This window comes from Haliaeetus leucocephalus, unplaced genomic scaffold, assembly GCF_000737465.1.
Source record: "Haliaeetus leucocephalus isolate CR32 unplaced genomic scaffold, Haliaeetus_leucocephalus-4.0 Scaffold577, whole genome shotgun sequence".
In the NCBI taxonomy this organism is placed as follows: domain Eukaryota; kingdom Metazoa; phylum Chordata; class Aves; order Accipitriformes; family Accipitridae; genus Haliaeetus; species Haliaeetus leucocephalus.
Window position 1 is genome coordinate 1,747,477 of NW_010973013.1, and position 25,448 is coordinate 1,772,924.

General features: G+C 44.3%; 1 protein-coding gene across 5 annotated transcripts; it reads left to right on the forward strand.

Moving 5' to 3' along the window:
- Window positions 1-723: 723 nt before the first annotated feature.
- PSEN2 (presenilin 2) lies at window positions 724-25,074 on the forward strand. 5 transcript variants are annotated; one of them, XM_010577744.1, is made up of 12 exons: window positions 724-782; window positions 1,362-1,643; window positions 6,219-6,415; window positions 7,146-7,375; window positions 8,375-8,516; window positions 9,431-9,498; window positions 10,312-10,532; window positions 11,387-11,485; window positions 13,273-13,350; window positions 15,016-15,135; window positions 15,663-15,781; window positions 24,709-25,074. In XM_010577744.1, exons 3-12 carry the CDS (start codon window positions 6,272-6,274, stop codon window positions 24,733-24,735), a joined length of 1,248 nt encoding a protein of 415 aa, XP_010576046.1. In that variant the 5' UTR covers window positions 724-782; window positions 1,362-1,643; window positions 6,219-6,271; the 3' UTR covers window positions 24,736-25,074. The 5 variants fall into 5 exon arrangements, with proteins under 5 accessions (XP_010576046.1, XP_010576042.1, XP_010576045.1 ...); XM_010577740.1 differs by lacking the exon at window positions 24,709-25,074 and adding an exon at window positions 17,672-19,181; XM_010577743.1 differs by lacking the exon at window positions 24,709-25,074 and adding an exon at window positions 17,226-17,417.
- Window positions 25,075-25,448: the final 374 nt, after the last annotated feature.

Genomic DNA, 25,448 nt, shown 5'->3' on the forward strand with positions numbered 1-25,448 from the left:
ATTTCAATCAGGACCTGCACACTTGTGTAGCATTCCCGTTTACTGAAGGCCACTGATGAGCATTTAGTTACACTGATGTAACATGTAGTTACATTCAGTTAGTTACAGGGTCTGTAAAAACGTTAAGTTACGGGTGTAAAGCCAGGCATTTTCAAGCAATTAGTTTAAAATTGCCTTTCACCGGCATTATAAATTTCACACGTCCAGCTATGAGGACGCAGTCCTTCAGCTTGAAGGGAAGCTGACGGTGCTTTACCAGACAGCTCACTCCCGTTATCTACACACTTAGGTGTTTCCACAGAGCCACTTATCGCAGCGCCTGGCCTCTTAACAGCAGCCGGGCCCCGGCCGAGCTGAGCCGTCGGTTTCCCTCGCTGCCGCTGAGGGGAGAAACCCACGCCCGACTCCGGCCCCCGGCTGCAGGACGCACGGCTCTTCCCCGTGTGCTGCCGCTCCCCCCGGGCCGGCCGCAGCCCCCAGTGAGCCCCCAGCCCCCCCCCCCAACCCCCCCCACTATGGCGGCTCCGCCACCGCCCGCCGCCTCACAGCCCGCCTCACGGCGGAGGGAAAGAGAGGAGAGAACCGCCTTCCTATTGGCCGTCCCTCTTCCCACCCTTCTCTCCCATTGGGGGAAGGTGGCCAGTAGGCGGGGACGCCCGCCGAGCGACAGCCGCTGCGGCGAATCGGCGGCTGCGCTCGTCCCTCCGGCCAGCGTTAGGTCCGGAGTGCGCCGGGGCCAATGGGAGCGGAGCGGAGCTCAGCCTGTGCCGCGCCGGGAGCAGGTAAACAACGGCGGCTGCTCCGGCGGGCCGGGCGCGGGGTCTGTCCCCGGTGGGGTCGGGCGGGACGGGACGGCCCCGGCCCCGGCCCCGGCCGGCGTTCGCGTCGGGGCTCGGGGTCGCCGCGCCGCTGGAGCCGTGCGAGGCCCCTCCGCTCCATGCCAGGGTCCGGCACAGAGGCTGGGGGCGGGGGGAGGAGATCTGGCAGCGCTGCTGGCTCGTTCTGGTGAAAGTTATACACATATGTATATGTGTGTGTATGTGCACATATATATGCATGTTTTTATATAAGTGCATGCTACGTGTATTTATAAAATACATATTTCATGTATGTTTTTGTGTGTATGTATGGGTATAAATAGGCATTCCTGCCTGCAGTCCAGGATTTCACTTGGAAGCGCTGCCGGCACACCTTGAATGGCAACCCGATTTTTAAGCGTTATTAAGGGCAGCTGGGGAAGATGCCTGCATGGGTGCAAGGTCTCCTTCTGCAAAATCTGTGCCTGGCAGGGTTTTTTTTGTTGGGGTTTTTTTTTTTTTTTTTTTTTTAAAGTGTTTGTTGTCTCTCCTTCTCTCCGCCAGCCGCTGTATGCGTGGCCGGGCTGGCCGTGCGCTTGGACGGACAGGGAAGCTGACCCAGCCCTGTGGCCCCGGTGGGTCCCCGTGTGCCCGTGGCTGGCAGCCCCAGTGCCCCAGGTGCTCGGGTAGGACCCTGGAGCCCAGCCCCAAGGCAGGTGTCCGTGGGTGTCCCCACTGTGTCGCCTCCAGCACCTGCTGGCTTGGGTGCCCCCAGCAGCATTAGGACCAACGCGAGTAGCTGCTCCCGTGTGTGAAGTGTGACCTGGGCTTTGAGGTTTTATTGGTGTAAGTAGGTCTGCAGGGCTGTGGTGCCTTTATGCTGTGATGAGAAGTTGACTGCTAGTGTATTTGGGCTTAACGCTGGCAAAATAGTCCTTCTGACGCTCTTGGGGAGGGTCTGATTTCAGCTCTGCCAGCAAAATAACCCTTTGGGGCTATGTGTTATGCCTTTCTTGTGGGACAAAAGAAAGCAGTGCTAGTTCAGCTGCGTTGGTGTGCCCTCAAATGGAGAAGGAAGGCTACAAATCTCTACAACTTCCCATAGTATCTCGTGTTTTGTTATTTTTGCATTCTGGGGCTGAAAGTGAACAGCATCTGCAAGTTCTCTTTTGACTACTGAGATGGTGTGTTCTAAGTCCCCTGTCATTTTAGCAGCATGTACATTCTGGCTTTATATTGACAAGAACCCAGAAATCCTTGCTCCTAATTTTGGCCCTACCACTTAGGATTTCTTGAAAGTTTTTTTCCTCTTTGTATTTACCAACAGCAGTGATTACTACAGCTGAAACTTAGGAGAACATCAGGCTGTCAGCATCAGCCCAGAGCTTTCTCTTGATCTAAATATAGCAAAGAAAAACTAATTCTCTTCATCCAATTGCCATCAAAGAGAACAATATGTACAGGCAGGAATTTTAATTCTCAAGTGGATTATTAAGTATTCTGCCAGCCTATAGCAGCTGTTCTGTGCTGTATATTGTACTGGTATATTTTGTGACGGATGAAATGCAAAGCAAAAGATTTAGGTTTGTTTGCAGCACAGTGAAGTTGCAGCATGAAATTAAAAGCCAAACTGAGGCTAGATTCTAACGTTAGTGTGAATTGGCCTAGTTTCACCAAAATCCATAAAGCCGATTTATCGCAGTTGAGGAAAGAGGTCCCTTGCACGAAGGGCATCTGGAAAGAGAGAAATGGTGACTTTTGCTCTCCTTCAGGCTTCACGAGACTGCTATAGAGCAGGAGTCATCATATTCCCACCTCAGCTGCTCTGTTATAAGAAGTACTTACTACTGACCTAGTTTTTGTCCCCTTTCATTTTTGCCATACAGTTTTGAGAGTTTTTGTCTCTTGGCTCTTAACATTGTATGATTTTTGAATGGGACCTAACGGTTTGAATCCAACCACAGAGGAAAAGAGGAAAACCTTGCCTGATACCTTGCAACCTACTGGGTCAGTTTGATGATGGTCTGGCACGTGATGTTCCTCTCCTTTGTTTGCTGTATTTGGTAGACTGTGCTCTATAGCTTTCCATGAATATCGATAAAGCTTGCATTTCCCACCCCCCAAGCTTCTCCTGTTGCTATAGCCGAAAAGGAAGCATGCTTGTCTCAGCTCTCCATGCTTTCCTTTCCTGAACCGTCCTTCCCCCTTTTCAGCTCTGCCTAGGAAAACACAGTCTATGTGCATGAGTAGGAAAGAAGGTTCCTGTGCTTTCCATTATGGGGTATCCAGTGTCTGCCTTGAGAGGCAGGAATCTTCTCTGCAAGGCCCCTTCCCTTAGTTTAACTGGTGAAATGATACCAGAAAACAGTGTGGCTTTATAACACTGCTTTCTCGATTGCCTGGTGCTCTGTGGTTCCCTTTCTGTTTGGCAAGTAAGCCCCCAGGACAGAGGCTTTCTCTTCTTTTGCTCTGCTCAGCCCAGTGGGTGTTGTTGTGCTGAGTATGTGGGTATGAGAGTGACCAGGTTGGTCCTTCCTCCCTTGAAGGATGGACTGCTTAAACCAGAGCTCTCTCCAGCAGCCAGGACAGCCTTGGTGCCAGTTCAAAGTGCAGTTCTGATGAATAAATAGTGGCATTAGACAAACTCCCTGCTGGGGCCATGGTGGGGCAGAGGGGGAGGGTCAGCATTCCTGCCTCCATAAACTATACGTCGAAGACCCCTGCTTGGCTAAGAACCATGCTGCCATAGGCGTTGCAGACCTGAGGTGTGGGTGGGCTGCTTGTCTGGGAGTGAGCAGAGGGCTTGCCACCGTAAGGCTTGACTCTACTGGAAGGGCGATGGCCCCACTGCTGCCTTTTCCTCACGTGGGCACTGGGGCCACTCACATAGCCAGCCTGGGAGCCAGTCCTGCTGGAACCTGGCCCTGTGAAAGCAAAGGGAAAACAAGTGCCTATTGTCTTTTCAAAAGAGCTAGAGAGCTGATGAGCACCTGGTGTTGGCACCAAAAAGACTGAGAGTGGTGGGACAACCCCTTTGGCAGGATGGCATATTTAGGTCAGTTTAAGGCACCTGTGAGTACAGTGTCTGGGGATTTGTGGAGGGCTGGTTGCCACAGGAGCTCCTGTAAAATCCCAGATACACTGGGCTCTGTTGGTGTCAGTCCTCACTGAAACGACAGCCTTGTAAACAAGGGACAGTAAAGCTGTGTTCAGGTCTGAGTCTGCTTGCTAATCAGAAGTACTGTTGCATCTTTGCATTTGTCTATAACCTTGTTGAGGGAGAATAGCAAAAAATGTCCAGCTTAAAAATGGCTGTAATACAACATGAGATTCTTTTTCCGTGTAATTGTGGAGGTTAGTAATTAGCACTGTGTTTTTGCTATTGGTTTAACTTCTCCAGTGGGCATAACTAGGGTGTTGAAAGTAGGTTAATTTGCTGTCCCTTCTAAATCCTCTGCAGAATTGTTCTGTTCATATAGCAAAAATTGTGTGGCAGTTTCTTAAATACTGGGAGAAGTTCTCTAATATTTTCACTGGGTTGTTAAAACCTAAATATCGGTCCCAAACTATCAGAGAGTAAATCTTTATTTCTTCCCTGTTCTCTGACATGGGCAGATGGTTTTGAGAGTTACTTAAATTCCATGGGTCACAGATCCTGTGGCATGCATAACTTAGCCTGTTCACAGATCCAGAAATATGTCATGATTGAATGACTTTATGTACCTGACTTCTTTAATGGCCTGAATCCTATAACTGAACCAGAATCTAGGCTCTCAGCTGAAAATTGTGACCCCTCACGTGCTCAGTTGGAAAGAGTGTGTTAAGCACCCAGAGTGGAGATTTTGGGCTCTGTAAGAAATAAGCACACAAACGCAGATGTTAGGCAGCTCAGTAAGAATGCAGTATTACTGTGAAGCTGACAGGCCTGGCTTGAGGGCTACCCCTGCATTTGTTTCCCACAACTGTACCACTTTTACCACTAAAAGAGGAACAAAATAATATGAAAAAGCTTGAAGGGAGGGGTGGAGCAGATGTCTGAAAAATGTTTCACTTGGGCAGACTGAGTTGACCTAAAATTTCTTGAAGGTGCCAGATGTGTTGAGGAGGTTGTGAAAGAAGGGGGAATCTCCCAGTCCTCCCTCTTTCCTTCCTCCAAAGTGAATTTAAATTTCTTTAGTGAGAAGCAAGAATATCTCACAGATCTTCAAAGTATCCACTCTGACCTCTCAAGCTGGCTGGTAGACAGTGTAGTGTACTGATTGGACTGTGAATGCATGATTCAGACTTAAGTGACTGCGTCCAAGTCACATGGGTTCTTCAGCTTCCTCTTCTGAGTTGGATATATTTCCTGAGACACACGGGCTTGAGTAAAATACTGCAGGAGAGGTGTTCTTGTAGATATTGCAGCTTTACAATGCATTAGAGGTTTGGTTTTGCTTATGGACAGGTGGCTGAGAATCAGAAGGTGACTGAATTATCCAGTTGCTTTTTTAAGCTGACTTAATAAATGCTAAAAGGAATTTTCCTATCGCCTACCTTTAGAGCTTCCCGAAATCCTGGCTTTAAGGCTGTTCTGCAGCATCCAGGGCAGTGTACTTCCTTTCTCTGGTGTCTAGAAAGGAGAGCTCTTCCTTTCCTTTCTGTGCTTCGACACTGCTTTGCTTGCTTTTCTGCACAACAGTAGGTGGAAAGAGGCCAAACAGTTCTAGCTCCCACTTTTATACTCCCAAGTTTTCACCCATCCAAGTAGTTTTGATTTTAATCACAAGGCAACATAAGGGGGGGGGGGGGAAGTGGATCACCTAAGGATACAGGTTTTTCCCTTTCTACACAAACCTCTTCTTGTCCATGGGCAAAAATAAGAACTGCTTATAAAATTCATCTGGTTAATAAACAGCCATAATGGGGAAGACTGCACGGAACTTCGGGTTAGTGGCTTATGTAAAGCTGAGGCTCCAGGTTACTAAGAAACTTCTGCTACCTGCTGATGCTTGCAGGCCTGTTAAGAGCTGAGCTCTCTTAGCTTTCTAGCAGGCAGCCAACATTTGAGGTGAAGTTTCGTTTGGCCCATGCAAAACAAACACTAAGCACTGAGAAACCCCCTTTGTCAAAGTCAAGGTGTAGTAATGGGACAGGGAAAATAGAGGCAGCGACTGTGAAAGCTGTGGCAAAGAAAAAGTATTAAATTGTTTCAGTGCTGCATTTTGCTGTTCTCCCTGACTGCAAAAGTCACAGTGACTTTAACTGAACGGATTGTCATGCCCGGGGTGACAGCAGGCTAAATCAGCTGTTAGAAGGATATGGAGTTACATAGTGTGCTGTAGCCTCCCTGCTGAAATTGTGCCTCCTTTTCAGACTTCCAGTTGCTTGCACTGCAGTGTTCACTGTTTCTCTTTTCTTCTGCTCTGCTTGTCCCCTCAGCCTTGAGTAGTGCTTGGCTGTGCTCCTCCTGAGTGCTCCCTAGGAAAGCGACGATGATCACATTCATGAACAACTCGGACAGCGAGGAGGAGCCCTGCAATGAGAGAACATCCCTGATGTCTGCAGAGAGCCCTTCAGTACCCTCCTACCAGGATGGCCTGCAAGCCTCAGAAGCAGGGGAAGCGCAGGCACATAGGGTAGGTGTGCGTCCTTCCCCGGGAATGAAGAAATGGAGTGTGATTATAGATGTAGTCCTGCTACCCCTCAATCCCTCCCAGCAGACTGGCTTCTAGGATTGGCTTTGGCCAGTGTTGTTTCTCTGGTGTCACTCTCAGCTAGCAGCAGCAGTGCCTGTTCCCATTTCCTCCACTGTGACTTTTCCCCCCTCTTCTCCATATATACTCCTCCCTTTTCCTTCCTTTTGGTAAAGAGACAGGCTTTTAATCAGGACCTGATGCACATATGACTCTTGCAGGATATCCTTTTCAGCCTTCTTGTTTTGCCAGAAACCTTTTCTCTGCTAGGTCAAATGCAGCAAATGTTAGAGCAGAATTTAGTCCTGCTGCCAGCGAAGCAGCAGAGTAAAGCAAGCACAGCATTGCTGTGGGGGGATGAACTGGTCAAGCTTATGCCACCTCAGATGACATTTCTTCTATCTCAGTTCTGGACATCTTGCCCTTCATGTGCGTGTGCCCATCTATGTATTTGCACTTGAAGAGGCTCTTTGATATTAATGGTTTTGGTTTAAAAACTCCATTGCAGCCTGTTTGCAATGGAGTTTCTAATTGTATTGTTCAGTTGGTACCTTTCTATTAGCAACAAGTTGGTATGCTGTGGTGGCCTACAGCAGCGTCATGAAATATGATGGAGTAAAGCTTTGAACACAAAGAAAAGAAGTGTCATATATTTATTAATATTTTTTTACAGAAGAGACGAACAGGTAGCAGCCGTAGCCCTAACAATATTGCTGATGGGGACATGTCTGACTCGGGTGTTCCAGTGAGAGAAAGCACCTTGGAAAATGAAGAGGAGGAACTGACTCTGAAATATGGAGCAAAGCATGTAATCATGCTCTTTGTGCCTGTCACCCTTTGTATGATTGTTGTCGTCGCCACCATAAAGTCAGTGCGCTTCTATACGGAGAAAAACGGGCAGCTGTAAGTGGGGTCTTCAGAACAGCCTCTGAGTACATGGGATCCCTAGCTTTATACATATGTTCCATGCACGTGTGTCTCTGTACACAGACTGCTTCCTTGGCAGGTTGGGAGAACTTTTGCACAGCTGAAGGTGGCTGTGTAAACATACAAAGATTTTACTAAAGTATGCTATGTTCATCTGTGTAAGTTTTTTCCATACCTGCGTTATACTGGTTCATTAGCGCTGTCATTAGGATGCCCTCAGTGAAGCCTGTGAGCAGTGTAATAATGAAGTTGCTTCATATTGCAGCGTAAAAGGCCCAGGCTGAACTCCTAGTCTGTTCACTCACTAGCTGGCAGCAATCAGGGAACAGCATGTTCATTTGGATGAGTGTCTCATTTCCTGATGACATTTCTGGTTCCTAAAGACTCATGGTGTGGATACGTAATTCCATCCAGCTCTTGCTGACTGTGCCCGAGAGCACTCCTGGGGCTCTAACTGTGCTTCACACGTCAGGTGGAGAAATGGGGACTGTGGTCCCTTGAACTGAACCAAAGGAAACAAAATGGGGCAGGGGGCGTGGTGCAGGGTGGTGAGAAGGGATAAAAGAGTCCAAGACTCTCCTACCAAGTGTGGAAAGAAATGGTACCCCCTTTCAGGACAGCACCTGGGATGTGTCCTTGTAACTGTCATGGAGAGCATCCAGAGCATACAATAAAAATTCGTGGCCTGGAGAGAAGCTACTAAACTTAAATAAAGTCATTTATACTCTAGGTCTTTTTGTTTAGAGCTCTGCCAGCTACAGCTTCTCTGTAGGAATGTGCTTTTGATAGAGACCACTAATCTTGAGTTGATAATTAACTGGAGCCCAGCCCCTTCAGAGGCTACATCTCATGTTTGCTGTGCTTGGTAATCATGCCTCCCTTTCCTTCTTACACACAGAGAGGTCTGGTTTCTTTTGGGGCAGTTAGTTAGAAGAGAATATATATACTTTACATGGCTTTTGCTTCATATTGCAGGATCTATACCCCTTTCAGTGAGGACACCCCGTCTGTGGGCCAGCGTCTCTTGAACTCGGTGTTGAACACCATCATAATGATCAGCGTCATCGTTGTAATGACTGTGTTCTTAGTTCTGCTCTATAAGTACCGCTGTTACAAGGTAAAGCGTTCATGCCAGAGCCTTTTCCACCTATATGCTGTGACTTGAGTTCAAGTGGGGCTTGCGTGTCGGTGAGAAATACAGGCACTGCACTGGCTAGTCCACATCTTAGTCACAGCAAGAATCATATTGTACAGAAGCCTCTCTTAGTGGTGGTAGGGCTGTGCCCCTGAATATGCTTTGCTGTTGTTTTGTCACTAATGGTAGGCTTTTAAAAACGAGGCCAGCTACTTTGTGTTAGTCAGGTCTGAGTCTTCTCCATCTGATCAAAAAGTTTTGCCATTTGTACTTAAGGCCTAAGTTGTACCATTTACTGTGAATGCCTCCTCTTAAGAAGTTTCAGACAAGCTTTGTGGGAACTGGTATTCTTCCTGCCTGTGGAGGCTCTGGTGGAAGGGGACAAGGCTTGGAGGGAAAGGCACATTCATGTTTTGTGCTGCCCAGGCAGTTGTTATATGTGGTACTAGGCCAGCATCTGAGCACTGGCCATTGGTGCTTTTTAAACTTGGCCCCGAGATGGATTTATTGTACAGCTTTAGGCAAACCTCTCCTCCTCCCCACCAAGCAAAGAGAATGTCCTTACCTGTCTAAGCTAGGAGCCAGTATGGACACCCATGGAAATGGATAGGAAAGAGACTGACCCCCTTTCCCCCCTACTCCCCGAAAAAAACCCAAACCAACAAAAGCAAACATCAAGGGATAGAATATATAATGAAAGAGTTTGGGAGAACTGGGAGCAGCTGGCTGTCCCTCCTCCCTCACTGGCAGTGGGGAAGGCAGGGTATTTGGAAACTGGAGGAGGAGTGCAGGAGTCTGTTGGACAATAGGAAGCTCTGTCAATAGTGCATGCAGCCCTGTGACCTGCATGAGGGATAACAGCCCCTTCAATCACTGTCTTTTCTTGCCCTTGATAGTTCATCCATGGCTGGCTGATCCTGTCCTCTTTGATGCTGCTTTTCCTCTTTACCTACATATATCTCGGGTAAGTGGGAATGGTGCAGGCAACCTGGCAGTTCAGGGCTCCTTCACCTCTTTGCAGAAAATCCCCAACTTGAACAAGGAAAGGAATGTCTCCCCTTCTCCAAATGGAGGTTTATGAATTGTTAGAATGAGATAGCTTTCATTTTAAAAAATGGAAAATGAGGTCTTTAATAGGCAATGCCTGATTTTACCGTGCCTACTCTACAAAAACCACTGGGATGTGATACCGTGAGCATGAAGTGAACAGGCTGAATGTTGTGGTACAGAGGCCCTGAACTATGTATTGAGAAGCAAGTGGAAAGGAACTTTGTGTGCTGAGTTGGTTCTCTGATTTGTCTTGCCTTTTTCTCAGACTACATTGTTTTGAGCTCATTCCCTTAGCTCCCAGCTCAGGTGGAACCAAGCTTTTAACTTGCAGGTGATGCTTGTTAAAACTTTTAATTTTTAACTGTGAGCATCATGCATCTGGTGGGATGACTCTTACATGACTTCTCTGCTGCAGGCTGTCACGTAGCTGTAAGCCTATGTTCAGTTAAGACTTGAAATCCTGCTTGCTCAAACCCTTGGAATCACTGCTGACCTCAGGACTACGGCAGTGTGGTGACTGCGCACACAGCATGTCCATCTCCTGCAGGAGGAACAGGGAGCTAAGAGCAGCAATTGGCTGCAAGGCAGGTTCCCCTTTCGTGATGAAAGCTGCTTCTATCCTGCTTCCTCCTGGTGTAGTAGGAGGCCTGTCTGTTTAACTGCAGCTAGTACGATGCTTTGTGTGTCAGTTGCTTTTATTGCTTAGCTAAATTTTCTTGTATTCCAGTGAAGTATTGAAGACGTACAATGTGGCCATGGATTACCCAACTCTGTTCTTAGTCATCTGGAATTTTGGAGCTGTTGGAATGATTTGCATCCACTGGAAAGGTCCCTTGCAGCTTCAGCAAGCGTATCTCATTATGATCAGTGCTCTAATGGCACTGGTTTTCATTAAATATCTACCTGAGTGGTCAGCATGGGTGATTCTAGGTGCAATCTCCATCTATGGTAAGTCTGGGTTGTGACTCTCAAGGTGTGGCTCATGGAGAGGTTACTCTGAGGCAATCGCAGGACTGTGTATGTCATTCAAAAAACAACTTTATGGTGCTAACAGCTTTATAAAGAGGCAGATGGGCAATTAGGTTGACTCCTTGGCTTGTCTCTTGCTTACTTGTTTGTGTAGGTACTGTACTCCTACCGTGTCTTTCAAAGTGGAACACCAAGTCAGGAAGTACTGAACCGCATCTGACTGCATGTACGGGTGGTTGGATTTTTATCAGTAGCAACCTGATAGTCTTGCAGGTTTCGTTTATGGTTATCGAGAGATCATGGATTTTTGGTATGAGTTACAAGTTTCAAGAGAACCTGCAGAACAAGAGGTAGCCAGGAGGCAACATTCAGATTGGTGAGGAGCTCTGATGGAGGAGAGAGGGTAGGCAAGGAGGAACCCGTCCAAAGGCGTTCATTCATGTGAAACACAGAGTTGGTGTATGTAGCGATGGATCGTGGAATGTGAACAAAGTACCCCCTGGTCCTTCTCTAATTAAATTTAACACCTCAATGTAATGCTGTCATCTACTTTCAAAGAAATAACGTGGTATTCTCAAGAGGCTTTTTATAGGATTAGCACAATGAAAACTCTTATTACTACATTAAGGCTTGGGAATGGTGTTTTAAGTGAACAACATCTTCAGGGATTACAACAGCTAGAATTATGCAAAGTGGCAGAAACTGCCATTCAGAAAATCATCCAGTTAATACTGATAGATGTAATTTTGATGGAAGAATAGTTTTTTAAAGATAAAGAATGTAAAGTATGCATGATAGTTTGAGATGATTGTCTGGCCCTTTTCTCTTTGCAGATCTGATGGCTGTTCTCTGTCCCAAGGGGCCACTGAGAATGCTGGTAGAAACTGCACAGGAGAGAAATGAGCCCATTTTTCCTGCATTAATATATTCCTGTGAGTAAGATTAGAATGTTAACGTTTTTAGCCAGATTAAACTTGCAACCTGTTTCTGTGTCAAACCAAAGAGCACTATTTTAGCTACTTCCTTGCCCTAAGATTGGTGTGCATTTATGTTCTGGAACAGACCATTTGTAGAAGGCCTTTTTTATCAGTTACAATGGTGCCAACTCTAATTAGCCAAAGGGAGCCCACATTTGCCTTGTGAAGCTGAAATGTTCAAAAGTATATTTATCCTTTTGTGAATACAGTGCAGAACATGCCCCTTTGTTCTGCATACAAAAACCTGTGTTAGGTGGACAGTAGTGTTTGCAAAGTTATGTGATTAGATGATGCTCAGTCAATACACTTATTCCTTGTGCATACACTTTATAGACACACTTTAAATGTGTGATGAGGTTCCATTCTTCCTGTAGCCCCCTCATGCTCTGCACTGTACGGATTGCAGTGCTTAGAATATATTTGCTTTATTGTTCATTGTGTGGCTGCTTGGTTTGTAAAGGGCTCTGTTCAAATACTGCTCTGCAAACAAAATCAGTCACCTCTTCGCTGGCTTTCTTGGGCTGTTTAACTATGATGGTGTCTGGTGCCCTTCTCCACAAAGGTATATATGTGCTTAAGATTAAGATAGTTCGAAGGCAGGCAACTCAGCACTCGCAGGATCTGGACTCAAGTGCTTCATGGACCTCAGTGACTTTTTCATTGTAAGATGAATGAGTATTTCCAAATGTTGGGTGCTAAGCTGAGGATGCCTACAACCTGATTGATCTTTTCTTTTCCAAGCATTTAATGTTACATAAATGCTTTTATATGTTCCAAGCAGAGCTTCTGTTGGCTTCAGCTGACCTCCCTTTTACTGGAGATTCTGTTATACTGACCTGAGACAATCTAGATGAAGTCTCTCACATGTTTTACTTAACAAACAAGAGTTTCTCTAAAGGAGAATGCAATTCAACAAATAAATACTGAACAAAAAGTTTTTGTGCAGAACGTCAGTGTCTCCATTGCAAGGCCCCATTCTGTGGCTCCCTCTAGATGCAAAAACATCACCTTGGCTGAGCTTGTTGTGGAAAAGCAGGCTCTGTGTTTGCCTTGGCTTATTTTGTTTAGTTTAGCTTCTATAAAAACAGGAAGACCAATGCACACTTAAATAAAGAGCTGATTTGAGTTCCCTTCCACTGATTTCAGAATGGTTGGTATTCCTTTTTAATTTAGGGATCCATCTCGAGCATAAACCCCCCAAACATCCTTCAGTTATTCTTGGAACCAAAACAGAAATAGCCAATATTGTGACAGGAAAGAACCAAAACAAATAGGCAGAGAGGAAACTAGCGCTCTAACAACTTCTGCATATCCCTCACTTGTCTGCTTTACCTTTAGCAGAACATGAGGAGTAAGCTGTGTAAGTTAATCTCTGGTTACCTTTTGTACTAACATAATTTCCTGGGCAATTCTTGTCTTTGAAGAGAAGAGCCAGAAACCAGGAAGAAAACAAAGGAGATGAGGACCCTAGTTCTGGATTTTTGCTTTCTTTAGCCTACAGAGAAGACTATACTGACTCTTAGCTATTTGTGCTCTGGGACTTTCTTAAAAACTGAATGGATGCACTGCCTTAATTTCCTTTCACTTTGCCTTCTAAGTGCCTAGGAAAACCAACTACGAGTGTTTTAAAAGCATTTACAGGGGCAACGGTTTGTATTTTTAGGGACAGCTAAATACTTAGCTCCTCTGAACTATAGTGACCGATGTTTTACGCAGCTGATTACTTTCTCTCTTTCTTCTAGCTGCTATGATGTGGACAGTTGGAATGGCAAAGCCAGACACAGCTGCAAGAGGACCAAGTCAGCAGACGTGGGATGCAGGTTTGCTTGCATGTCACTCTTCTATACAGAGCACTGTCCCATGGAAATAATGTGTATGTTTGAGACTGCAAGTAAATGTAAGCCCCTGAATCCTGACAGATGCATTTTTTTTTTCAGTGTTGTTACATTATTCGCAGAACTTGGTGATGTTCTGAAACCTGCTGTTAGGACTGGCAGCAAAGATGACCAGATGATGTAGGAAGGTCCAGTATTCAGGCTGCTTTTATTTAAAAAAACCAACCAAACAAAAAAACCAAACAGAAGTGGTGTTCAACACACATCTTCAGATGTACTGAAGTCAAAGCTGAAAGTGGACTAGCGGGGGTTTATATTTTTACTAGCTGGGGATGGTAAATTAAAACATAGGCTCATAAACATAATGCCAATGAACTGGTGAACTTAGGTGTGTTGCAGTGTGTTGCATTCAGGCCACTGCCATGGAGCAGACATGCTTTTACCTAGCTGTAAGTGCAATATGGCTTACCCTGCCGAAGAAAATTAATGTCTTTACATTTACCCTTGGGTAAAGGCTTATGTTTGGGCAGTTACCCAACAGTAGCTGATGAGTTCCAAGTTTACATTCTAGCTGGTCCTGTGGTAATTTATGTGCCTTTGCTTTTATCTTCTTGAAATGCAAGTTAAACTGCAGTTTTAAGGTGATTGAATAAAATCTGACTTGTGGTGTTGGGAGGATTTCCCATCTGGTCCTGTTGCACTTCAGAGATGACAATGCCTTTTTATGTTAAAGCAATGAATGTATGTTAAGGGTTGATAACTGAACATGCTGCTTGTTTGAGGGTAAAGCAGCTGACATAATAACAAACTGCAGGGACGCTATCCTGCTTTGAAACTGGGCACAGACCAGGCGCAGACTACATGCTGAGGCATACGGAATGCCTCGGTGGAAGCTCTGTGTGTCCCAGATCACAGTCTGCTTGCATCTGCAGCAGCAGCATCCTGTCAGGCTGATGTGGACTGGAAAGTTTGTATGAGAACTTCAAAAAATAGGAACTGTCAGATAGAGTAATGTATCACAGACTGGCTCCTTCCAAAAGCACTGCCAAGGGCTCTGTTAGATGTGTTTAATGGGGGGGGGGGGTAGAGAGGAGAAATTAAATCTGTGAACAATGAAATGTGTTTGCTTGCTACATGTGAACACCCAGCTCCAATGTCAATGTGATTCAGGGCAGAACTTTGCTCATAAATGGCAGTCCTCTTAGTCATCCATTTTTGCCATATGACCAGTTAGGGAATACCTGAGCACCTCCACCCCAAAGATATAACAATGTGGGAATGCGTACTAACTTTACTTGGTTTTACTTGTCATTCTAGCCTGTGCAGAGCAATGCGTAGTTCTGCGTATGTACTCGCTTGTTAAAGCCATTGAACTCCTGGGTAGCTGCCAAAGAACCAGTGAACATGTACCCTTCTTACTGTTTCGAGTAACACCCGTGTTTTCCTCAAAGCCACTAAATGTCTCTGCTTGAACTGGTCCTGATGATCACACCTCCAAGGAACAAAGGGCTTACCCATTCCAGAGAAGCTTCACAGAAGTGTGGATTTCATGCATTAAAACAAGTTGTAAATGTAGTTACCTCTTGTGTGTGTGTTCGTTGGTTTTTTTTTTTTTGTCCATTCTTCTTGGCCTGTTTTTGTGGAACCAAGCTGAGGATGGGAGAGAGAACCACAGGAGCCCTTCACACGGAGACTCTCAGATGTCGGAGACGAGGAGTCCTGTTCCAACCCGCCCCATCACCTCTTTAGAGGAGCTTGAGGAGGAGGAAAGTAAGGGAAGCTTTATACCTTGTTTTCAGTATAGTCAGAGTCAGAGCCTCATGCTTTTACTCATTGTGGTTAACACTCTGTTACCTAGTTTGGTCTAATCACAGTTAATTTGAAGAGTTGTGACTCGTTGAGCAACAAAGATTTTGAGTCTGACTGTGTATTGTTTCTTGCTGCTGCAGAATCTGTTCTGGGATTGTTCCAGTGACATCTCTTGGCTATGCTGACAATTTAAACCGTTCCTTCTTCCCCTTGCCTCCCATCCCTCTCCATCCTCATGCTTCCTCAGCTGGTACATCTATAAAGCAGCCCAGGGAAGCACCTCAGAGAATGAGGCTGAGCAAAAACAAGTGTGGGAGAGGGGACTGGAAGTCTCAGCCTGTTCAGTAATGTGTGGGATGCTAAGGGTCCAGGTTGGTAGCCAGGACTAGGAACTTTCACCTGCCCTGCAGGGGACAAGAATTTGTTCAGGAGAAAGCAAAATAGGAGGAGCAGAATTAACACTTGTTTTCTTTTTCCACTTCTCTCAGGGGGTGTGAAGCTGGGCCTTGGAGACTTCATATTTTACAGTGTGCTTGTTGGGAAAGCAGCTGCCACAGCTAGTGGAGACTGGAATACTACGCTGGCCTGCTTTGTAGCCATTCTCATAGTAAGTGAGCAAGCTTTTAAAAACTCTGTTACACCCTGTTTAGCACAGCAGTGTTGCCAGAAGTACCAGCAGCTGAACACTGCTAAATCACTGCAGGTAACCTGCTGGGTATTCAGGAGAAACCACCCAGTGTTCTCTCTATAAAGACAGGCTTTAAACAGCTACTGAAGCTGAATAACATGAACTTGTCAGAGCAGAGCCATGTGTGAAGATGGCGGGGGTGAAACAGCCCCAGGGAAAACAGTTACAGCTAAACAGTTAGTGGGTTTGCTTCAGTGTTAGGGCTTCTGTCAGGCACAAGAGTCAATATTGTGAACTCCACATTGATTAGCAAGTGTAGTTGAAAAGGTTAACTCCTTTATGCTAAGGAGAACTGCTAGATAAGAAGATGAAGACCTATCTTGTTCTGATGTTTGAGCTGGAAAAAACAGAAGGAAGGAGACTTAAAAATCCATGGAAATTATCAGTAAAAGCAGACAATGATAATACTGTAACTGCTAAAGGACTTGGTCCTGCCAGGTCTAATGACCACATGCTGTTGAGCTTTCCCCTAGGTAGAAAATAATCAATAGGAACTTGCTGATTACATCAGCATCCTCATGGAAACTAACCAGAAGGGCAACGGCAGGATTTTTGGAAGGTAAAAGAAAATGAATTATTGTGTCCTTCTTGGGCCTCCATTTCCCCACTTAGATCCCAAGGATAGTGAAAGACAGTGACTTTCACTTGTGAGCATCATGAATCAAAAAGCATGAGAACTAGAAATGAGCTAACTTTAAAGGGTGTTGAGTGTATCTTTCCTACCTCATAGGTCAGAGAAACCTATAGGAACACTGAGCTCCATATCCTGGGGTCCAGCACAGGGTCCCTTCACTGGGGGAAATGTTCTCTCTTGTCTGCCCATGAGGCCAAATGCCTCATTCTGTTTCTTTTATGGTGCAGTTAAAATTTGTTCTGTCTCCTTTTGCAGTTTCATAATCTTGCTGCTGTGTGACTTTCTGGTTCCCAAAAATGGCTGTGCAGTGTCCCAGCAGTGAGCACATCTTTAAATGTAGAGGTGAACCAAGGAGCAGGAGTAGGCCACATATGATCCCTGAGAGTGCAAGAACAGAGCTACAGGTTCAGTTGGATTGTAATCAAACTTGCAGTCTAGAAACACTGATTTTTAAAAAAAAAAAAAAAAGTGTCTCTGAAGTTTTGTCATCGTGGAGGAATTAAAAAGGGCTCAGATGAGAGAAGGAATCCATACCTAAATGCACTTAGCCATACTGTCTACCCGAAATGTACAAAAGCTTTCACACATGCTCCAAAAAACCAGATCTTGGCCTGCTATCCAGGTAAAACCAGAATTCACCTATCATACTAAGCAGTCCAGTCAAAAGAACAGCAGTGGATGTTATGTTTTGTTTTGTTTCTCTCTCTCTCTCTCCCCCCCCCCCAAAAGACCTTGAAGACTGGGAAGGTGTTACAAGTACATGCTGCTGTGTATTGGAGTCCTCCAGTGAAACTCCTTATCTGTGCAGTTCACCAGGATTTAAGTGCTTTTATCTGCTGGATCAGTACTTCATACATAATGGTGTAGAACAAAATGTAAAATAATCTGTAAATAAATTAACCTCTCAGGGTCAGCTGTATGTCAGCATTAGCTGTTTACACCACTTTCTCAGCAGAGAGCTGTGCTCAAAATTGCTGAAGAAAATATCTGTCCAACCTGTGTGAAAGATGAAGCTGTGGGCAAATGTACCTCATGCCACTGAGTAGCTCAGGCAGGCTTCAATTGCTGTACAGTGTATATAGCTTATTATTTGTATATTACATTGTTGATGACAGATATGTTTCTGGGCTTCTTACTATATCTCCCTGTGTTTTTTACTCTCTTCTCTCTGGCAGGGTTTATGCTTAACTCTTTTATTACTGGCTGTTTTTAAGAAAGCATTGCCTGCTCTTCCCATCTCCATCACCTTTGGCTTGGTCTTTTACTTCTCGACAGACAACCTTGTGCGACCATTCATGGACACCCTGGCCTCCCACCAGCTGTATATTTAGAAGAAGTGGGAGTTAGAGGATTGTTTTTAAAGCTTTGCTGTGATGTATGGTACACTGTTTGGAATAAGTCATAAAGTTTTACACTTAGTGCCATATATTTGTAAGGAAAACACTAACTCTGTGACATGATGTGTACTAAAAAAAATCTAATAGTTACATGTTGAACTGAGATTTTTCACAAGACTCTTGGACTCCAGTGAAAAGCCTGGCTCATTGCTGATGCCAGAGCATTACTTTTATGTTATTTGATGTGCACACTGGCTGTTGTGAGTGCAGAAACCTGTATATAGCATGGGACACGGGAGAGGTGAAGGGTCTGATCTGTGCTTCCAGAAGCTAAGGTGTTTTAGCCCTGGAATTGCAGTTAAGTTTAACTGTACGCTAGAATTTCTAATGCTTCACACTTTTGAAGTGTTGTGCAAACATGCAGTGCAAGTAAGTTATACTTGTAATTAGAAAAGCATAGCAGTCAGCATGCATAGAACAGAGCAGTGTGTTACACCTGGTTGTGAGTATTAGAGAAGCGAGGCTGAACTTCATAAGCTGGCCTCTGTGCACACAACTTCTGGTGAAATTGCCCAAATGCTTATTTATTCTGACCTTACACATAGTGAGCCGTGACGGATCTAGACAGGGTGTCAGTGGTGGGACATTTAAACATCAGGCTTCTGGTTCTGAGCACATCCACCGCTGGAGCTAACAGCTGATGAAGGCAGGGCTGCCTGTTCCAGTGCGTCAGATCCTCAGCGTGGGGAAAAAAAAAAATAGTTTTTCCTGTCTCCTTCCAGCATTTTATCTTTTTGGAAATCTTTTTCTGGGTCCATACTACAATCTTCAAATTACTGTAAGGTGGAAATTACTGCACAACTCCAGTAAATCAGACCTGTAACTTCTTGTGTGTATTTCTGGTCTCATTTCTGTGCATTGTTGTAACTACTCCAAAGGAGGATTTACCTTCCCTTTATGAAGAGGTCTTCTTACAGTGATTGAGACTTGGCTTACCTAGGTTTTGGTACTGTTTAAAGATTATTTTTTTATTACAAATTTTAAAATAGCTATTTACTGTCAAAGGGACTCTTTTGGAAATACCCTGTCATAGTTTGTATCAAAATATGGGGGTGCAAACTTTAATCTGCTGTTACATTACTCTGCATAAAGCATCATTAATGCTAGGAATGTTTACACACCCTCAAGTGAGTTCATTTAAAAAAAAAAAAATCAGTGCTTGTTGCCAGTAAAAAATACAGGTCTGACTGATATGAACCTTACTGTTTTCACCACCTTTTGAAATAATTTTATTTCTACTTTGAGAGTCTTTTTTTAGAAATAGCAAAGTTCTGTGATTTTTTTTAATTTCTTTTCTTTTGACTTGAGTGTGTATTACGTCTGTTTTCTTTGACAGCTGATCAATGTCAGTGTTTCAAAATGTAACATTATGCAAGGTTTTGTGAATAATGCCATGTCATTGAGAGATGCAGAATTTCATCTCTGAAGATAGTTTTTAGATAAGGCTTTGAACTATGCATTTTTAAGGTAGGGCTTTTTCCAATAGACTTGTTCAAGCTAATCTACCTTGGTATTTAACAAGGACATCACACAGGTGATTCAAACAAATTTTTAAAAAGCATGTAAGAGTTTTTATGAGTTGTGTCTGTCTCGGTTTGGACAAGTAAGTAATTCTTGCTTGTTGTTTAGTTTTCTGTCCACATTGCTTACATTTGCAATGTTTGGACTTAGCTGCAGACAGTTAATTGTTACTAAAAGGCATTTCCTTTGGAAATGTAAATCACTAGAGCTCTGCTGATTTTTAAGGTTTATGTCAGAGTTCGTTTTTATTTTTGTTTCAGGTGGTTTTTTTGGTTTTTTGTTTTTTTTTTATATAAATTAAAACAGTTACAGGGCCAAATCAGAATACAATCAGTTGCAAACTTGATTTTACTTTCTGCGTTGCATGGTGTAGAGAGGATGTGAAATATTTATATGTACCAGAAGAAAAATTCTGCTTGGCTTAACATGGTCGTGGCATATTGTTAGAAACAATTTATTTCTATGAAAGCAGAGTTGATATTTGAAGGAAACTGGGGGGGCGGGGGGGGGGTACCTTCAAATGTTGAAGGATCACTACTGCAGCTGGTGGTTTTCTGCAGATTTGTGCTTGCCAAAGATTGGCCTTCCACTGAGCAGTTCTGCATAACTTACAAAAATTGTAATTTAAAAGGTAACTGAGCAACAGATTCTGTCAGTGCAACAAAATGTATTGTTCTGGTGAGTGACAGGAGTATATCACATATATACTGGAGTGGTTTTAATTGTGTAAAAGTTCATATGTATTTACTACAAATATATATATTCACTGTGTGTGTTTATGCGTGTGTATATATACACACATACACACAAGTTTTAAAATGATATTGAGTGATTTCTCGTCTCATTGGACACTTTCACCTGTGCATAAAGTTAAGTTCTGTTTGTGATGTTAACATTGTGCAGCGTAGCCTACGATATGAAAATGGAGAGGGCATGATTTACTCTACTCCCTAGTTGGCTACTACATGAGATATTGACTCAGTGACCTGGCAACTTGAATGAGAAAACCATTTGTCTGTCTACTGTGTTCATTCACTGATTTCAACTTGCTGCATGCTCTGCTGAACTGCAGTCTCTTTCACCCTGAAGAAATCCTAATACTCCCACTGATGCGCATCCTAGAAAAAGCACAGCTGTTGTGTAGGCTGGGGTGACACCTGTCTTGATGCAGGTGTCACTTGACAGCCTGAAGTCCTATAGGAGGTGCCATGTGTTGGCACTTTCCTACATGATCCCTGTCCCACCGACTCCTCCTCTCCAGTCGAAGTGTCTCATTGCATGTAGTCCCAAATATGACACCAATCTCTAACATGTAAGAGTCAAGCTAAGTTCACAAACAAACATGTAGTGGTAAGTCTGCCTAATGCAAATCCAAGCTTTTTATTGGTGGGGAGTATGCGGCCTCCTTGCAGCATTTAATGCCTTTGTTAGAAGCGTGTGCAATTCAACCAGTTTGGCATTATCACCTTCTGACCACGCAGTTGCTGCTTGTGCTTATTGCTGTGTTCCCTCTTGTCACTTCATTGTTGCTTTTGGTTTTGGTTGTTTTGTTTAAAGAGTGTATTGTGCATCAAAGACTGGAGAGGCATTCTGGCTGCAGAGCATGTGCGAGAAGCAGCACAGTCATAAAAGAAGTACAAGAAACAGGATGCTCCTTGCAGAACCATGCAGTGCTTCCACAGCAGCTCTCATCAGATACTCAAGGTCTCATTCATAAAACTGAACTTCAGGCTCTTAAGGGAAGTCCCTCAGAAAGGACTCAATCTGTGCTAGAAGTGTCATCTCCTGGCTCACAGAGAGAAAAGGACACATTTGCGATATTAGGTGTCTCAGCAAGAGCTTTATAAACACTGCTGAAGCTGGGCCAATGTAGGTTAGTAGATACAGCAAGGTCATAGCACACGTCTATCACAGGCAGGAAAAAGTAGTGGTCTGCTCTCCCATACCTTCTTTGCACCAGTTGCCAGTGAAGTCTCCTCCATGGGGCAATCAGATGAAGTTAGATGGACCATCTGTCTTTGAGTAAATGGCACTTGCTGATGGGATTCTGGTGAAGAATAATAGCTCAAGGCCCGCTCTCCTTGCAAAACAAAGTATTTGGAGGTCTCCCTGCTACTCCCAAACCAGTAAATTCTCTGCTTTGTTCTTGCCTTCCTAGGTACTTCCAGTTAATCACACAGTGTGTTTGCCTTCCTCTTCCTTGTAACTCAAATTGCATTTTGGTTTAAATTGAATATATAGTTAAGTTTTCTTTCTTGTTTCCCTCAGACCCTGGTCTCCCTGTTTCTGCATTAGAGATGCTCCTTGGCAGCCACGGGAGGGCAGTAATTCTATATGGAGAAGTACCAGCCATTTTAGAGTACTGTGCTGTATGCCCTTTGTTTTTCAGTGAGACTGAAGGCCCTGGAGTCTTCCCTCATGGCAGGGAGAAAGCAGGCACCCTACACCCCAGCATGGCTACAGTTTTGGCACAGCACAGGAGAGGTTTTGAGTGAGAGTGAGCTCGTGCTGCCAGAATCTGTTTAAAACCAGCTGGTTTCAATGTGATGCCATGTTCAGGACTGCAGCTCTGGGTGAGGTGCTGCTGTTACATTGCATGGTCCATTTTGTTTGGGTCCCTCCCTATTTATTTATGTATTTTTTTAAAGCATTCAGCCCTAGTGTCAGTCCTACAAACACCAAGCATAAGTCAGGGACTCCTCCAGACATCACTAAATTAGATTTTCTTCTGAACATCTTCAAGAAGCAAAGGAACAATTATACTTACTGCTTCATCATTCCTCTTCTCCCTTGCAGTCTCCTGTTCTGTCCCAGCAGGTCTTGCTAATCTGCAGGAAAAAAAAAGAGCATGCTGCTGTCATTCCAGCTCTTGGCACTGGGGAACCTAGGGTCTAGCTAGATCGTGTTGTCCGTGTCCTCAGGAGTACCAGGGGCTATCTAGTTTTCTTTAACTCAGTTGTTTTATAAGGAAGCAGTCTGGACAAATGTGATATCTTTGCCAGAACTTCTGCTACCACACTGTTCTATCCCTCACTGAATTTATCCTTGCTTCCCCTGCCACCAGTAAGGTAAAGTGATCTGAGCTGTTCCCATTCTACAAATGGGAAACAGAGTAAGAGTAAGAGAGTAAATGCTGGGTTTAAGCTTGGTTACATAAGAAAGATCTGCCCACATCAGATCAGGGCATCGAACATGATCACAGAAGTCACTATAATTTCTTTTACATCTGCTGTTTGCTGCAGGTTTGTTGTCGCTCATCTTTTCCCACTCTAAATTCAAGACATTTGTCCTGAGCAATCAAGGAGTTAAGTGAATATAAACTGTTATCTTCTTTGTGTGACACATTTGTTTGACAGGTGCCCAAGAGCACAATTTGGGAGGTGTTGGGGCTCAGCACTATTTATGGCTCAGTATTAAAAAGATATAAATAACTAGAGACTTTGAAGTAGAACTAACTAAACTCCTTGATATAGAAACCTGGGACAGGTACAGGGCCAAGTAGCTGGAATGGAAGTTTTCCAAAACTGGGAACTGTGCGAGTCCTATCAACTGCAGCCTGAACTAAGTGACAGCTCCCAAGGCCAATTTGGGATTAGGTCTGTGCAGAAATAAATGGTGTGAAGCCTGGCACTCCTGAACTGCCTTGCAGGGCCTGAAGAATCAGAAGGGGGCAGAGTAGGAAAAGCATTAGGCCTATTTTTTCCTGTATCACTGGTTTCTATGATTTCAGGGAGACCTTGCTCACCCTGGTATAAAACATGAGTAACTCCACAGCTAACTTGCATTTAAGCAGACTAGGAAAAGTATAAAAAGTGTGAGAGCAAGTGTGGAAAACTGACCCAACCTTTTAACTTGCACTATGCCATCTTCAATCTTTACAAAGCTAAATATAAGCAATTACAATTCTCCCTGACTTGGTAGAGCTTCATCTATTTATGAAAGAATCTGAGCCTTCCTTCAAAACTGGTGTAAGACAAGCAAGATCCCTAGAGCTGAAGATGGGTATTCAGGATTATTTTTAAAACTACCTATCCATAGCTTTGATGTACCAACAGATAGGTAGTGGCAATAAAATGCCAGTAGCCTTAACAGACTTATTCCAACAGGAACATCCTCCTCCATCATCATGCCAGAAAAGACATGCCCTCTCTATAAGTGCCTACCAAATATGGCCTTTCTAATATTTCAAGAAGTTCAAATTTGAGCTACTTTTATTCTTCAAATATTGTGCTAATAGTTAAGTCTTCCAGAGTGTTATGTGCAGGTGTTAAAAGGCATGAAAACTGTTTGACTCTAATAAGAAAAAAAAAAAATCTGATTTTTGTCGCTATGTGATTTGAGTGGGCAAGCTAAGAACTGAAATGGCAAACACACTGAATGATTTCAGACAACTCATCAAGCTGCCAATTCAGACTCTAGGTTATGCAGAAAACTAATGGGGAATAGAAATAGTGTTTGGCTATAGAGGCTCTGAGCTGTGGCTGGTCAGCCTAGGGAAGAATACAAGGCTAGAAAAAACAAAACATACCTGAGGCATGGGTTAGACTTACCAAAGAGGAGTGGGGTGCTGGCTTCTCTAAAGGCACTTGGCATGTAAAGGGTTAGGTCACCTTCTTTGCCACCATTGTGCATGCACATGCTTTTTGGTGCTGTCATGAAATAGGAGTGTCGCTGCATAGAAGAACAGCGAGAACATCAGTCTTCCAGGAAAGGAACCATGTTTCCTATGCTTTGAATGCAGGCCACCAGTTAAACTGAAGCAACAGTTGTTGAAGTCTGTGGAGTGGATGGCACAGGATGTAGTCATTGTCCAGGCTTCACCATTAAACACTGTATCTAGTGGGACTGCTGAAGGAAAGGGACATCTTTGTGCTCCCACCTTGGGCTCCTCCAGGCTAGAAATCTTCTTGGAAGCGTCTGGGAGTTGATGGGAGAGTGAACCTGTACCGCTGGTTCTTGGCACCACTGTGCCTGAAGGCAAGCTCTTTTCCCTGTGCACAGCTACAGAGCATGTTGAAATTACTCTGCTGTGCTTCCACTGAGGCTTTCCAAGTACTTTAGGCATTGGGCTTCAAGAGCATGACAGAGCAGGAGAGTGCCATTAGCCTATTATACAGATAGGAGTTGAATAATTTGCTCAGGGTCAAATGAAGAGCTTAACCTGGATGTCTGGACCATCTCTTGATCAGTCATTCTTTCCAGAGGCTTGTATTAACTGCTGGCATCTTCCTCTTAGCTGCACTCAGATACGTGTCAGTCAGAATGTTCTGCCACCAACTGATCTCTCTCTCCAGGTATGCAGACGCAGATGTAGATACTAGAGGTCAGATTATGCAGTCCTTTTCAACTGACCTCAGGAACTGGATCGATAGCTACAGCAAAGCAGAAAAAGGGTCAGTCAGCATCCAAAGGTAGCAATGATTCTGCTTTCCCCCTAGACTGACTGCTAGAAGTAAATTGTCAGGACTATCTGTGAATCACCTTCAGGCAAGTGGATGGAGCTTATGAGTTTTTCCATTTGCCACAGAGGCACTCAGAAAAACTCTGCAGTTTTCCCTGTCTCCCTCCCACACCTTGCTGTGTTTTGGAACAGCGAGACAAGATGCCAGGAAGCCAGAACAAGGACTGGGTCTCAGGGCAGTGAAAGAAAACGTGGTGTCTTGGGGCAAGGTGTCTCACTGCTCTCCAGCTATGTGACACATGGCAATGCTGTGCCAAAAGTTGGGGCCAATGGCTGAGTTTGGCAGCACACTTTACCATTAGCCAGCAAGGCAACCTATGATGACTAGTGTTAATTCTTAGTTCCAGTAAAGTGTTCAGAAATAGCCCTGTTTCTCCCATATTCTCTGGCTCCAGCCCACCTTCCCATTTAGAATAACTCTGCACAAACTGTTCCAGATAAGCCTTCTGTCCTTTGTAAAAGGCTCTTTAGAGTGGCTAAATGCAGGCAAAGGACTTGCTTCTGTTTGCCTAGCTTCAAAATTAATTTGTCATATTTACTCAGGGGGTGAATGGCTTCACTAGGTATCATCTG

What these genes read in the sequence shown, in the direction of transcription:
- PSEN2 (XM_010577740.1), top strand. Translation starts at nt 6,272, where the DNA reads ATGATCACATTCATGAACAACTCGGACAGCGAGGAGGAGCCCTGCAAT. An exon ending in ACGGAGAAAAACGGGCAGCT is followed by an intron (nt 7,376 to 8,374) that starts GTAAGTGGGGTC and finishes TTCATATTGCAG; the next exon opens with GATCTATACCCCTTTCAGTG. An exon ending in GGAGCTTGAGGAGGAGGAAA is followed by an intron (nt 15,136 to 15,662) that starts GTAAGGGAAGCT and finishes CACTTCTCTCAG; the next exon opens with GGGGTGTGAAGCTGGGCCTT.